At 35.1% G+C, this 14,906-nt stretch overlaps 1 protein-coding gene across 1 annotated transcript; it reads right to left on the reverse strand.

The window, feature by feature from the left end:
• Nucleotides 1-7,781: 7,781 nt before the first annotated feature.
• LOC120091928 lies at nucleotides 7,782-14,578 on the reverse strand. The gene is made up of 3 exons (XM_039050097.1): nucleotides 14,175-14,578; nucleotides 9,406-9,474; nucleotides 7,782-8,636 (listed from the first exon to the last, which is right to left on the reverse strand). Exons 1-3 carry the CDS (start codon nucleotides 14,451-14,453, stop codon nucleotides 8,031-8,033), a joined length of 954 nt encoding a protein of 317 aa, XP_038906025.1. The 5' UTR covers nucleotides 14,454-14,578; the 3' UTR covers nucleotides 7,782-8,030.
• Nucleotides 14,579-14,906: the final 328 nt, after the last annotated feature.

Below are 14,906 nucleotides of genomic sequence, written 5' to 3' on the forward strand. Positions count from 1 at the left end.
TCTTCATACGTGCATGGACATGGTCGGGGTCGTGGAGAGCATAATGAATATTTATATTATGAAGCGCCTGCAGAGTTATCAGAGCAACATCAAGAAGAACCCGAGTAACCTCAAGTTCGAAGTCGACGACGACAACCAGTTCGAAATCGACGACGTCTGCCTTGTGGGACACATTGATTTTTGTAATTTTTTTTTTATATAAATGAGATATTTAATTTACATTTTTTTTTATTTTTATGAGTTATTATTTTTTTAATTTATTCTTTTTAGAGTTTAAATAAAATAATCAAATATTTTTAGAAATTATTTTTATAAAATGGAAAACTAAAAAAAAATTAGAAAGAAGAAGGTGGAATGTGTAATAATTAAAAAGGAAAAAAGGGAAATTTGTACGGTATTCTCGCTCTCTATTTCGCTCTCGCTCTCGCTCACGCTCAAAATCTCGCTCACGTTCTCTCAAACTTTCGCTCTCTCTCATAATCTCGCTCTCGTATTTGATTGAAAAGTTCAGTGGCAAAAAGAAGAAGATTCATTAGCTCGTTATTTAGTTAGACTTGCTGAGATGACAGAATCCGTACAAATTATTCAACAAGCTTTGGAAAGAATTCCAGGGGGATCTTATGAAAATTTAGAAATACGATCGTTTGATAGAGGAAGGTCTCTGGAATGATAATTAAACAGACTCAATAATAATGTTAGGAAGGGCAAGGTCGAGGGTTCAAAATTCGACCTATGTAGGTCGAATTTTCAGCCCTCGACTTATTTAAAAAGAAAAAAAATATTTTTACAAATAGTTTGAAAACAACAATATTTTCCTAAATAGTTTCTAAAAGGACAATATCCTTTTAATTTTCCCAATTTGAGATCTCATATTTGAGACTTTTCCCTTAGAATTTTGCAATTCTTGTGATAGAATGCATTCGAGCCATTCAATCCTTGTGATAGAATGCATGTGAGTCATTCAATCTAACCTTGATCAACTTGATTGTAGTTTGACTCAATCTAGAACAAGATTTTCCAATCTTGCTTCTAGATTTTCGATCAAGAGATAATCTAATTCTAACCTTTGCTCGGGGTTGAACTAAACCATATAGGGAGGTGTTAATTTCTTAGATTCAAAGATTCTTGCTACATAATAGCTTGGGTCTTTGGGATGAGGGTTAGAGTTGCCTTATCATTTGGTATCAGAGCCTAGGTTGCATCTTTGTGGCCTACTCTAGAATTAATTCTATCTTTCTTTGTTGTTTTTGCATTTTTATTCACATTTCCATTTCTATCCATTTAGTTCGTTGGTTTCTTCATCCTTTTATCTTATTTCAATCTTCTTGATCAAATTTAGATATTTGAAAAAGAAAGTTAAAAAAAAAAGGAAGAAAAAAGCAGAAAAAAGTGAAAAAAAAAACAAGAGAAAAAAATCCAGAATTTTGTACTTGCAATTATCATGCAAATTGTGTGTTTAATCTTGAATATTTGAACCAATTTGGCATAATTGAGTTATAACATTAATTTTTTTATTTTCTGTCATTCTCTAGGTCAATTGCATGTTCATTTACATGTCTTTACAACTTATTGTCATTAAATGCTGAAAACTAATTCAAATCTAAAACTGTTGACCTTTCTTCTCATCTTCCATTTTCTTTCTCAATGTAAGCGGCCGGAATTGACTCTGAATCCATCAATAAAGTTTTAGATCAGCCGTGTATCTGGAATTGTTAAGAAGAGTATTTTGTCAAATTCATTACGTAATACCCTTTTATTTGCAATTCTATTTGTGTATCAGTTTTAGTTATTCAAAAACTGCTTTGTATTTTTCCTTATTTGTTTGAGTCTTATTATTTTCTTATTCTTTTTGGGCTCATTTTCATAATTATCTTGTCTGGCTTATATTGAATAGCTCTTTATTTCAAAAATTGCTTATTCCACATAAGCTTACCCAATACATAATTTAGCCACTTTTCCAAATAGCTTACCTTTTATGTATGTGAGTATTCTTGAGCGAACAATCCGTGAATGGAGTGTTTTGAGATCTATTCCTTTTCATTTAAGAGTATGTTTCGTCAAGGAAGAAATTGCCATGAGAGGTATAATAGCAATGAAATTTTTTGGAAGATTTTTCGCAATAGTTTGGTTAAGTTACATCAAGCGGTTATTACCTATCTAAATTGACTCAAGAATTGAATCAAATTTGAAAAAGGTTAGTTCATCTACTGAAAGTATGCCCATTGTTGTGGTAGAGAGTAATAAAATTCAAGATGACATACCTTGTGAAAAATTAGCTAATTGTATTGTAACACCTAATATTGAAGTTTATGTTGATGTGTTGAGTTAGAGAAAAAGACATAAAAGGCCAAAAACAAAAGCATGTAGATTGATTGAAAAAGAATCATGTGAGAAAAGAAAAGCACGAGGTTAGTTTATGGCCTAGAGAGAAAAATGAGAGAAAAGTAAAAAAATGTGAGCTTATTTGATAGTACTAGTGAGGTTAAATCTATTTTGTTTTCAAAACAAAATATTTTTATTCTTCTATACAAAAAAACTTGTTTTCTAACAGGTGAGCTCAAGCCATGTTTTTCTAGTGTTTCTTTTGAGTTCTTAAAGGAAGCCAAAACACTTATAAAGATGCTTGATTTGAAGATTGTTTCGAATGTCAACAATGAAGTACAACATATAGACTTCAAAGCTAAATCATTTATTGAGAGACACAACTCCAAATTTGCTTCACAATTCAACTATGGCAACAAGCAAGGTGTTCAAAGTGAGGAATTGGGCGTGGAAACAGATTTGGAAGGATCGTTGTTGTTTCCCGAAGAAACCCAAGTGAAGTTCCATTGATGACTTGCATATGAAATCCAATGCCTACAAGATTACTCTACAAGGCGAGGGAGATGTGAATTACTTTTTCAATATCGCTGAATTTCGTCCATTCGATGTAGAAGATACTTTCAAATTCGAGGACGAATTCTTTCGAAGAGGGGAAGATGATATGGATCGGGACCTATGAGAAGCATTAATAAACTTTAGTTGATTTTAATTAATTTCTAGCATTTTAATTTTAGAGTTATTTGTTGTCTTTAATTAATTTCTAACTTTTAAGTGTTAAATTTATATCTTGGTAATTATAGAGATGCATGGAAGATGGTGGTAGAAAAGATGAAGGCTGCAATTAATAGAGTTGAATTAAATATGGTGATTGGAAAGATGGATGTTGCCATTAATGATGTTACATTAAAGATGGTGGTTGAAAGATGGTGGATGGAAGAGGGAGAAGTCTTTAATGTTTTATGTTGACTTTTGCTACTTTACATTAATTGTATTAGAATCTCTACAAGACTATATAAAGCCTTTTCCCCATCCATTTATAATCAAATTATGATTTTTATGAATGAAATTTGAGATCTCATATTTGAGACTTTTCCCTTAGAATTTTGCAATTCTTGTGATAGAATGCATGTGAGTCATTCAATCTAACCTTGATCAAGTTGATTATGGAGTGACTCAATCTAGAGCAAGATTTCCCAATCTTGCTTCTAGATCTTCAATCAAGAGTAATCTAATTCTAGTCTTTTTCTCAGGGTTGAATTAAATCGTATAGAAAGATGTTAATTTCTTAGATTCAAAGGTTCTTACTACATAATAGCTTGGGTCTTTGGGCTGAGGGTTAGGGATGAAGGAACTCTTATCAAAGAGTATCGATGAGAGGAAACAAGATCGTTCCAAATTCATTGTGATAGAAATACCGCATTTACAAATATACAATAAATTATGCATCTACAAACAAATTACGACATGCTTTTAATAACTTAAATTCCAAGGAATGAGAGACATACCTTTTGAAGAATTCTTTTTCTCTTTATCTCTCGCTCTCGTCAAGACCAGCAACTCTCGTTGTCACTATGCATGCCAAGGTAATCGTCCACCAAATCTTGCTATCGCTCACCATCGAACGGTCTTCTATATGAACATGCAACAAGAAGGACACCACCACTCAGTAACCTCGGTATTCTCGGAATGAGAATCTAGGAGGTGTGGGCTCTATTGGATTTAGTAGAGGGGAAGAGGAAACTACGATCGTATTCAACGACCAAACAAGTGGGAGAGATTTTGTGTCTATCGTATAGACGAGTGCTTGATCGTTTAGAAACAGGTGCACGATCGTTTAATAATTCGGGACTGATCGTTTAGGAAAACTCGATCTCGCGCACGATCATGTAGTAAAAACTATACGATCGTTTAGGTCGACTGAGCATGTACACGATTGTTTAGGAAAACTTTAGCTATCGTGTATGCTCTTGTTAGCTAAACGATAGGCAGTGTACAAATCGTGAAGAAATTGTCCGATCTATTTGCAAAATGAAAACTATCTTCATTTTATCCTTCAGTTATGAATACTGAATGCAACCTCCCATTTTTACATACGGTTATGAAGAAAACCACCAATAATTATCTCATAATTGTTTAATTATAAATAAATATAATCATATTATATTTATAACCTATAGTTTTAATATCACATCATATGTAACATATAAACCATAGTAATTTTCTCTTCCTCCACTAGATATAAATCTTACTTATATCATTTTCTTCCAATTAATGTATCTCATACATCATGTCAACTATATCATATATAATCGACTAGTTTAATCATATCATATATAATCAAACTCCCTCTTGTCAAGTTGAACACTTCAAATTGACCAAAAAATCGATTCTCAATTTGAATCCATTGAGCTACCAAGAGGACCTTATGAACATGTAGCTTGAAGCTCCAACGGTACGTGAATAGCTGACTAAACTTTTTAGCCACGAGATCCACCATTCGTTAATTGCCAGACACTAAGACCGATAGCTGCACTATTCTCACCACAAATATATTTCTGTGTCTATCAGATATAACCAGTCAACAGTACGATAACCCTTCATAGATGCTCGTAAGTACAACTAGGCCAATTTACCGTTTTGCCCCTGTAGTTACATCTAACTCCTTAAGTACCACTGATCCCTCTAATGAACAATACAACATAGTCCTACTATGTGTGGACACCTCTCAGGCCATGAGAAGGTGTATGGCGCCACATCGTTCAAGCCCCAGAATCAACTCTTAAGCGAGAAATCTATCTACTTACCCCTGCTTCAGGGAAGGAGTGAATTCCATTTTGTGTAGCTGAGTTCCCAACTCCCAAATCAAAAGAATCCCCAAAGTGGTAGGTTTGAGTCGGCAATCTGGTCGCACCTATGCAAATTAAAGGACTGTCCTCAAAGGCAGAAGTTCCCAACTTACTCAGAATTGAGGTCATGTTACCTATGGTCATACTAGTGAAGTGAAGTCTCTGTCATGAACGACGTTATATAATGAGACTAAAACACTTTGTGGTCTAGTCTTATACAAACTCCTTTGTATAAGACGCCCTGTCACACCCCTCCTTAGCCTTAGCCCCTAAGACCTGGAAGAGAGCGTGAGGGTACACTAGTAGTATTCCAAGACAACATTTAAATTTAACATTTCCCCTCTTATCTATTAAATATTTTAACATGTTTACAATAATCTACCTAACTTTCATACACATAGTTCAATTTTCTATATTCTTTATTACATGATCCGAGCCGTGCCCTGAGAATTTACCAAGTCCTGGTGTGTTGGTGGTTAGTAGACTCCTTCTTGAATGCTCCGCTTTGCTACCTGAAGGGGAGGGGGGGGGGATATAAGAAAACATTTGGAAGAGTGTGAGCTACTAAGCCTAGTGAGTGGTTCTTTTAGAATAATAATCACTTTGCAAAACATATTTTTGGGAAATCAATCACATAATCTATATATGATCATGTGTACATTCATTCAATTATCATCCTCCAGTTCCATGCTCTACTTGGCATGTTCATATCATGGATATATTATCAATCATAACAACTTGTTATGGAAACTTTCCTATAACCCACTTTTTCCGTCAATGTACACATCGACAATTCCTTTCTCGCTAGTCATGCTTAGGTAACTTGACTATATTTTCCGTCGGTCGTCATCGACTATTATTTCCCACCGACCAAGGACGGCTATATTTTCCCGCCAAACACCTTTTATTAAGCATGCTAACTTATGTAATCTGGGTATAATCTCAGTTTCCATAGCAATTTCACAAGCAATATCATGGCAACAACATAACATCATAAGCATGCATTTGGCACTTACATATGCATTTATCCACATATCAACGCATAAAACTAAGCAAACACTCACCGTAAGCAAATTTTCCCACCAAAATCACCTTGAGAATACCTTCCTGAGAATTCCTCCATATCAATGGAAGTTCCTCAATTAATACTTGTTATATCAATAAATAATGTCAAACTAGCCAAAATACCATTATATAATGAAAATACCAGCTTACTCTACTCCAATTTAGCCAAAAAATAATATATTTCTCAATTTATGAAGAATATTTGAAGGCAAAAAAGGTTTGTTTGGCAATTCATACTAAATTTTCGTATGTCAAATGTACTTTTTCCGTGAAAGAGTTTTAAGAGTTTTAGCGTGTGTTTGGATTACATTTTTAAGTGTTTAATTTAAAAAATAAGTCATTTTGAAAGAAATGGGAATTTGACAACTATTCAAAATAGCTTTTCAAGTGTATTTTAATCATTTTTTTATTAAAAAAGTTTAGATAAATATGAGTCTTTTGAATTTTTTTTTCTTAAGTCAATCCAAAAGAGTCCTAAATTGTTTACCTTTACGTTTCTTGTTTATGAATTATGATACTCTCATATAGCAATACTTTGACAATACAAGAGGGGAAAGTACGGCATTTTCATGCAATCAAGAAAGAGGTTTGCAAAAGTTAGCATCAATTTTGACACTTTTAGTGTATGTTAGGGAGTGCTTTTGAAATTATTAAAATCATTTTTATCCTATTCAAAAGCACTTCTAAATGTGTCTTTAATCACCCAAATATAATCTAATATTTGATTCTAGATTTTTAAACTCAATTTTTATGCCATCAAAATTGGTTTTTCAATGATTAAATTTATCTTTCAGAGTGATTTTGAAAATAACAAAAATGATATTAACCCTTTCAAATCAATCTTAAACATATGTTTAATGATGTTTAAAATAGGTTGTTAATCGATGACTATTGTGCATTTAGAATTGATGTTTTGGTTACCAAATGTGATATTAATGGGGAGGGCCTTTCCTTGATTAAGGAACCAAAAAAATTATAAATATACATATGCAAATTCAACAACTTTTCACAACAATATATGAATGTGAGTGTAAATTCAATATTTGTTATCTTCTCTTTTCATGGAACTCATTTTTCTCTTTTAGAGAAGTTACTTTCTCTTCTTTCTTTACTTTTTACATTTATCGAAAAACTCCTATCTTTTCTATATCCCAAATACAAATTTATTACCTTCAACATAATAACTTCATTGAGCGGATCAAATGGCCCAAGATTCTAGTCAATGGAAAATTTCAAATTTGGGATGAGAATTGCCATAGCTGCGTTTTGGTCCACCAAAAATCTGCCCATTGCACTTAATTGCCATGGTTTTGGTCCATTGCCTCGGTAGGGGGCCTGGGATTTCTCGTGTCATTATACTAGAAGCCGATTTTGTTACATTATGTGAAGAAATTACTAATATAAAAACATCTTCAAGTTGAGGGGGCACATCCCCACCTGATCAAAACTAATAAAAAAGAAAGCAACCAATTGCAGTTGCAACTTTCAGGCAACTGATTTCCAACTCAAAGCTTCTCTTCCAACTATAAACAAATAACAAGATGAAGCAAACAAGAACAGTGATAACACCAATACCAACTTTTTTTTTATACATCACTAAAATTTACACATCTCAAAGATGGTTGCTATACACATAAATATCTAAAATTGGTCAAACACTTCCACATAATTTGAAACAAACTCCATGTGAACTAATCTTGCACCTACCATTGCCACTTTTACGAGCAATGTTCAAACATGAAGCATATAAAACAGCCATATACACACCTTCTCTGCTTGCCAGTACAAGTTTCAACTTCAGTTCAAATCAACTTGAAGTTTGATGGACATATACAAAAGAGTAAGAACAGCCCCTTGAGGAAGTGGCGCATATCTTGCAAGATTTGTTCCCACCCACATAGCCACTACCACAACAGCAACTACACTGCTGCTACTTTTCCCACACACCCAGCTTGCAAATGAGAGGCATATAGCTAGTAAAACACCTGCCCTTCCACCCAAAAGCCATGCAATAACGTAGCCGATCTTATATCCTGAATCCAACTTCCTGTCGAGCAATGCCACCAGGCTGCTAAAGGTGAGGGACAATCGGGAGCCGAACATTTGTAGTAAAAATAAAGACAGAAATGTCGATTTCAGTACTTCTAGGAAGGGGCTTCTAAGTTGGCTGCTGCTTCCTTCCTCCTCATCTTCATCAATGTGAGAAGAATCCTCTCGAAATCTATAATATTTATTATATCTTTCATACTGTATCTTTTGCTTCAGTTCAGCCCATCTATAGGTTCTTGATCTTTCTTCAAAATCAGGAGTATAATACCACTTTCCTCTATATCGCCTGTTGGTACTTTCTTGAAGTTTCAATGCTCGGTCATACTGAGCTCTCGTCACTTCATTGGCTAATACCTGTTCAGAAAGACATGGAGCGGATGGTCAGGTTTCTGGTTATAAGCCGAAGCATGACATCAAATCTTTTGGTTGACAATCAAAGTTTCCATCTGAAAAGATTTGGGGTGTGTTTGGTAACTTTTCAAGTATTTAAATTTGGAAATAAGTCATTTTAGAAAAAATTGAAGTTTTAGGCAACCACTCAAAATAGCTATTGAAACACCTTCAAAGTGTATTTTGAACAATTTTTATCAAGAGAGTTGACATAAAAGGGACTTCTTTGAAAAACATTTTTTTCTCTAGTCAATCCAAACAAGCCCTTGGTTTCGACCTTAATTTATCGGTATCAAAAAGTGATTTACAGGTTCATAGTGACCCATATGTAATCCAATTTTCCAATAGCCAAAAAACTAAAATCCCAAAGGAAGGGAGAACCACAAGAAATTAAATTCTTGCAACTTACCATCAATAGAAGTAGGAGAAAACAAATATCTTCCACCAGTCAGTGAGTATAACACATTAAAATTTAAGGAAAGTGGAAATTATAAGTCATTCTTACATCAATAAATTATTGAAACTTAACTCATAAACACCAAAGAAACCAAACACTACCACTAATCAGTAAGCACAAGTATGTTTTCTCAACTTAAGAACATATTCTCCTACCGTATAATAATTGGCCATGCCTGCTTTTGACTTCACCAACATTCGTGAATTGTGAAATGAAATAATTTTTTTTACAAAAACGTTATGAAATGAAATTTTAGTATAAAGAATACTCACTCACCTCATATGCATGACGTATGCTCTTGAAGGCATCAGCTGCTCGTGAATCCTTGCTAACATCGGGATGATACTGCAGTTCAAAGTAAAATAACATCAAGTGAGTGGATATCATTAGCATGAACCACATAATATTATTGCACCGATAGTATTAAGGGAGACGTATTGAGAGAAAAATCCTGCAGTCCAATTCTCTAAAACAATTCACAGATAGACTTGATGCAAGATAGTAAGCACAAGAACTATCGTTAAAATTGAAGTTAAAAATCATGAGATAAAACGAAAACAAGAAGAGCACCAGCTGGAACTAAACCCCATTAAAAGGAAAATTTTATAAAAAGAACACCAAAAGCTAGCATTGAGTTTAGCCTTTTCAAGTCATCTTCTCATTTTCTTTTCTAACTTACAAAAACAATTGCAATTCAACACAAATTTCCCGTAATAAAGCTTCAATAAGGTTTTCCCACCCAATCTCCAGCTGCTTCTTTTACTAGTATGGTCCAGCCATCTGTTCAAGGTTGTTTTCTACGAAATCAAGGAAACAGTTGAACAACCTACAGAACAGATCTTGTTCAAGTCAAGTAGTTTCATCAAGGTTGTTTTTTTTATTAAGTGGTTAACCACTCACCCTATATTCATGAGGTTCAGAATAGAATACCAGAATTTTGAGGTAAACTAAAAGTGAAACAAAATATGCATCTAAATATTTCTCATGTCATACACAAAAGCACCAACTTGGAGACAGCCCAGTTTGGGCACTTTCTCCAAGCTTCTCCATTATATTAAAGATTTCAGAAAAAAAAAGCCTAAAAAAACGAATTTGGAACATTCCTATCCAAAAATAAGTTTTCCTCTAAGAATTCATCATTTTATATTATTTTTCTTACCACGAATGTGATTGAGAAATTGCTTAAAGCATCAAAGTCTATTACATCCGTGGTATAAATAGATTCACAGCTTGTTGGTATGCAATTTGGTATTGGTCTCTTGTTTTCAAATTCACTAAATCAAATGAATTTAGAGAGTATTTGTTTGGTGAATTTCCTTTATTAAATTGTTTTGGAATTCTATGTTCAAGACAGTAGAAATTCTGAAAACAAAATGTTTTTTTCCATGTTTAAAATACAAAATTACACTAAAACGAAAATATTGATAAATATGCTATTTCATTTTACAAACTCACTTTATTTTAGTTAAAATTAAACCTGCATAACATAATATATTATAAATTACATAATATTGTGATATCATACAAAATTATTATAAAGTACGTTATTAAATTAATTAATAATAATTTAGTTTGGACCACATATTTAGTTGCTAACTACTACTATATCATTGTTCATAGATATATTGCTAAACATACTTGGAATCATTTTTTAAATTGAGATTTGATTTCTAAATTAGCACGAAGTCCACGTATGTAATTGAAAATAAGCACTAATGTTTTCAAAGCGCAAGCCGCCCTCTAAGGCGATAACCTTTTTAATCACCTCAAGGCAAGATGCAATAAAAAGGCATCGCCTGATTGAAGCAGGACGCACTTAATTGATTCAACACACCCTTTCATAGATGACGGTCTCATACCACTCTTCTCTAGTCCAAGAAATTATAGAGCAAAAAACGACCAAATTCAATAGTTGACACAAAAAATCAAGATAATCCCCATTTAGAGTTACATTGTGAGTCTCTCTCCACCTCATTGTCTCAACAAGACTTTTGGTTTTTTAGCTCTCAAGTCATCAACCACTCTAGCCAATCTTTCACTCCAAGATCACTCTTTTCACTCTTGTAAGGGTTTTTTTTTATATTAGATTGGCGAGGCAAAAATGTTTGGAAGGCCCAAGAAGAGCAATAAGACCCAATACTATGAGATTCTTAGAGTCTTGAAGAATACGTTGTAAGACAATCTACAGAAGACTTATAGAAAGGTCGTTATCAATAACCACTATGATAAGGGTGGTCACCCAAAATTTGAAGCAGTTAGCACACGCTTATGAGGTACTGGGTGATCCAGAGAAATGTGACTGTGAGATATGTTCATTTGGTGAAGGTGTGTTAGGATACCACCTAAAAAGAACAAGTTTTTAAATTTTATTATGATACCACCTAACAAGAAAAGAAATCACAATAATTGACTACAACTAAAAATAACTTCAACTATTTCCTAGATACAAGGAATTGACTAGACCAACTCAAAAACTAATTTGCAGTTTTGAGTTACTAACATTCTCCTCCTAACTCAAATACTGCAAACACCCAACTTGCTCCTAAGAGCTTGAAAACGACTCACACAAAACCCAAGTTCAGCAAGTGATCATCCATCTTTCTATACCATGCCCTAGGAGCTTGCTTCAAACCCATAGAGAGCCTTCTTCAACAAATAAACCTTCTGCTCTTGTCCTGGTATGATGAATCCGTCTGGTTGCTCAACATAGATCTCTTCTTCTAACACTCCATTTAGGAATGCTGACTTTACATCTAGCTGATACACCTTCCATCCATGCTGGGCTGACACAGCCAGTAACAACCTGATTGTGTCCATTCTTGCAACTGGTGCAAAAGTCTCAGAAAAATCAATTCCTCAAACTTGTGCATACCTTTTTTGATGAAAATGCCCCAACCTCTTGTGCCATAACTCAGTGTCATTTACTTAACACTTGAAAGCTATCTGCTCCTCGAGTGGATCCAACGAGAAGCTCTTGTGCCGCATCTTTATTTTGAACAACTCATTCCCATTGGAATCAGAAATGAGGCACTTTCCTTCTTCAAACAACACTTTGAATCCCTTCTGTACTAATTGACCAATGGTTAACAAGTTTTGATCAATTTTAGGGATAAACAACACTTCAGTAATCAACTTGGTTCCAGCATAGCTCTCTATTGACACTATGCCCTTCCCCCTTTACTTCTAGATACTCACTGTTTCCTATTTTCACCTTTGACTTGAATGACTTATCAAGGTCCTTAAACAACTCTTTGTCACTTGTCATGTGATTGGTACACCCACTATCAACCAACCAACCATCACATTGGGTGACTGATGAGAAACAAGTAGCCACAAAGAGTTGATCTTCTTCTTATTGTACGACAATATGTGCTCCTCCTTGCTGTTGAGTTTTTGCTTCCTTACAGAATCGTTCAATGTGCCCCAATAAATGACATCTTCTACACTTCACATCTGGCCTTCTCCAGCATCTGAGATGTGGATGATTCTGCTTCCCACAGTTCTTGCATGTACTATCAGCATCTTTTGCAGCAGACTCTGAGCTATTGCTGCCACTTCCCTTCTTCTCTCTTCCACCTTCTCCCTTCTGCACTCTAGCTTTTAATGCCCCCTCAATGCTTCCTTCTTGTCTTATCAACCTCCTTTGCTTTTGTGCTTGCAAAGCACTAACCACTTCTATCACCTTGAGTTTTGAGAGGTCTTTAGTATTTTCTAAGGAAGCAATGGTTGCTTCATATCTCTCAAGTACTAAAACTAGAATCTTCTGAACCAATCTATTATCAGATAAATTGGTTCCTAATGCTTTTGCCTTGTTAGCAATCCCAATCAACTTATCTGAGTGCTCTTTAATGGACTCAGAATCCTTCATTTGCATTCTCTCAAATTCTCGCACCAAGTTCAACACTTCCATGCCTTTAATCCTCTCATCACCTTCATACTCACTTTTGAGGAACTCCCACATCTCCTTTGCCGACTCCAAGGCCATAATTCTGTTGGATATGGCGGGAGACACAACTGCATATAGGCAAGCTCGAGCTTTTGCCTTCCTGGTGACCCTCTCCTTGTGAGTCTTGATCTGATGTATTGTTGGGTTATCAGGAAGTGGAGCAATCTCATAGTCTTACTCAATTGCTTCCCAATAATCACAACCCTCCATGTAGGCTTACATTCTGATAGCCATGCCTGGTAGTTTTTACCATCAAACACAGGTGGAGCCAATGAAGAAAGACTGTTTGATCCTAATTCCATCCCTAACAACTCTCATAGGTGTATCACTCAGTTTCTCTCGGAGATATTTCACTGATTGTCACTCACAGATCCCTTAAGAATTGAGGGCTCTGATACCATTGTTGTTCTAACTAATGAGAGGGAAATGAGAAAAATGGGAAGTGGATGAATTTCATTCTAGAAAACTCCATATAAATACATATCTTGAATCTAAAAATAGATTTCACAATGTTAGCAACTAATCCCACTAACTCTACAAGAATATGAACTTAGACTTGACTACAACTAAAAATAACTTCAACTATTTCCTAGAAACTAGGAATTGACTAAACCAACTCAAAAACTAATTTGCAGTTTTGAGTTACTAACAAAAAATGATATATTCCTCTAAGATCCCGAACTCCCCTTATTTATAATCAAGTCACCTTTAACTAATTACCCATATGTCCCTACTACTATCCTACTTATATTACCAATACACCTTCCATTAGTACTCTCACATGATGTCCTCAAGGAAGGATGGGGTGGTGGTGGTCAATGGTCATAATCCATTAGACATATTCCAGACTTTCTTTGGTGGAAGCAGCAGAGGCCGAAGGAACAGAAAAGGAGAGGATCTCTTCAATGGAACTTCAAAGAAGCTCTCTCTTTTACGCAACATAATTTACTCGAAGTGCAAGGGTAAGGGCTCTAAAATCTGGTGCTTCAGTGAAATGTCCTAGCTATCAAGGATCTAGCATGATAGTTTCCATCAAACACCATGGCCCCTCTATGATACAACAAACCCAACATCCTTGTAATGAATGAAACAAAGTTACCTTGCGAGCAAGCAGACGAAAAGCTTTCTTGATCTCATTGGAGGAAGCAGCACGAGCGACACCGAGTAGCTCGTAATGGTTGCGGTCGCCGTCAATGGCCGCGGACCAAGAACAGACGATGGAATTGGATCGAGGAAGGGGAATGGTTGATTTGGAAATGAGGTTGCAGGAGTAAGTCCGGCGAAGGGAATCGGCGATGAGGGAGGAGTAGAAACCGATGGCAGAGGAGGAAGAAGAAATGGGGATGGGGATCGGCCCCAATAGCAAATGCGCCTGCATTACTCTTCTGGTTCATTCATGGAGGCTGTAAGCAAACGGTGTTTGTGGTCTACGGGATCAGAGAGGGTCAGAAGCTGCGAACCTCACCTACAGTGCACGGAATCTGTCGCTACGGAATTTCCGAATATATTTTGGATATTTCTTTAATAGGCTAAGTTATAAAAAATTGTCCAAAAGCCATCTGTCAAAAATACTTTAAAAACTTTTAAAAGCTATAAAAATACTTATAAACTTCTAAAAAGAGTTTAAAAATAGTTTTAGATCAAACTAGGGATGACAACGGGGTTGGGAATAGACTCTTGTCTCCGTTTTCGTGGAGATTTTTAACTTTCGTCCCGCCCGTTTCCCTATTTTAGGGAGTTGGGGTTGGAGAATTCCCGTTCGGGGATTCGGGTCCCCGTAAGAAAAAAATCTTTGTTTTTTAAAATTAACTAAATTTTATATTTTATAACT

The sequence above is a fragment of the Benincasa hispida genome, chromosome 11 (genome assembly GCF_009727055.1).
Source record: "Benincasa hispida cultivar B227 chromosome 11, ASM972705v1, whole genome shotgun sequence".
Classification (NCBI taxonomy): Eukaryota; Viridiplantae; Streptophyta; class Magnoliopsida; order Cucurbitales; family Cucurbitaceae; genus Benincasa; species Benincasa hispida.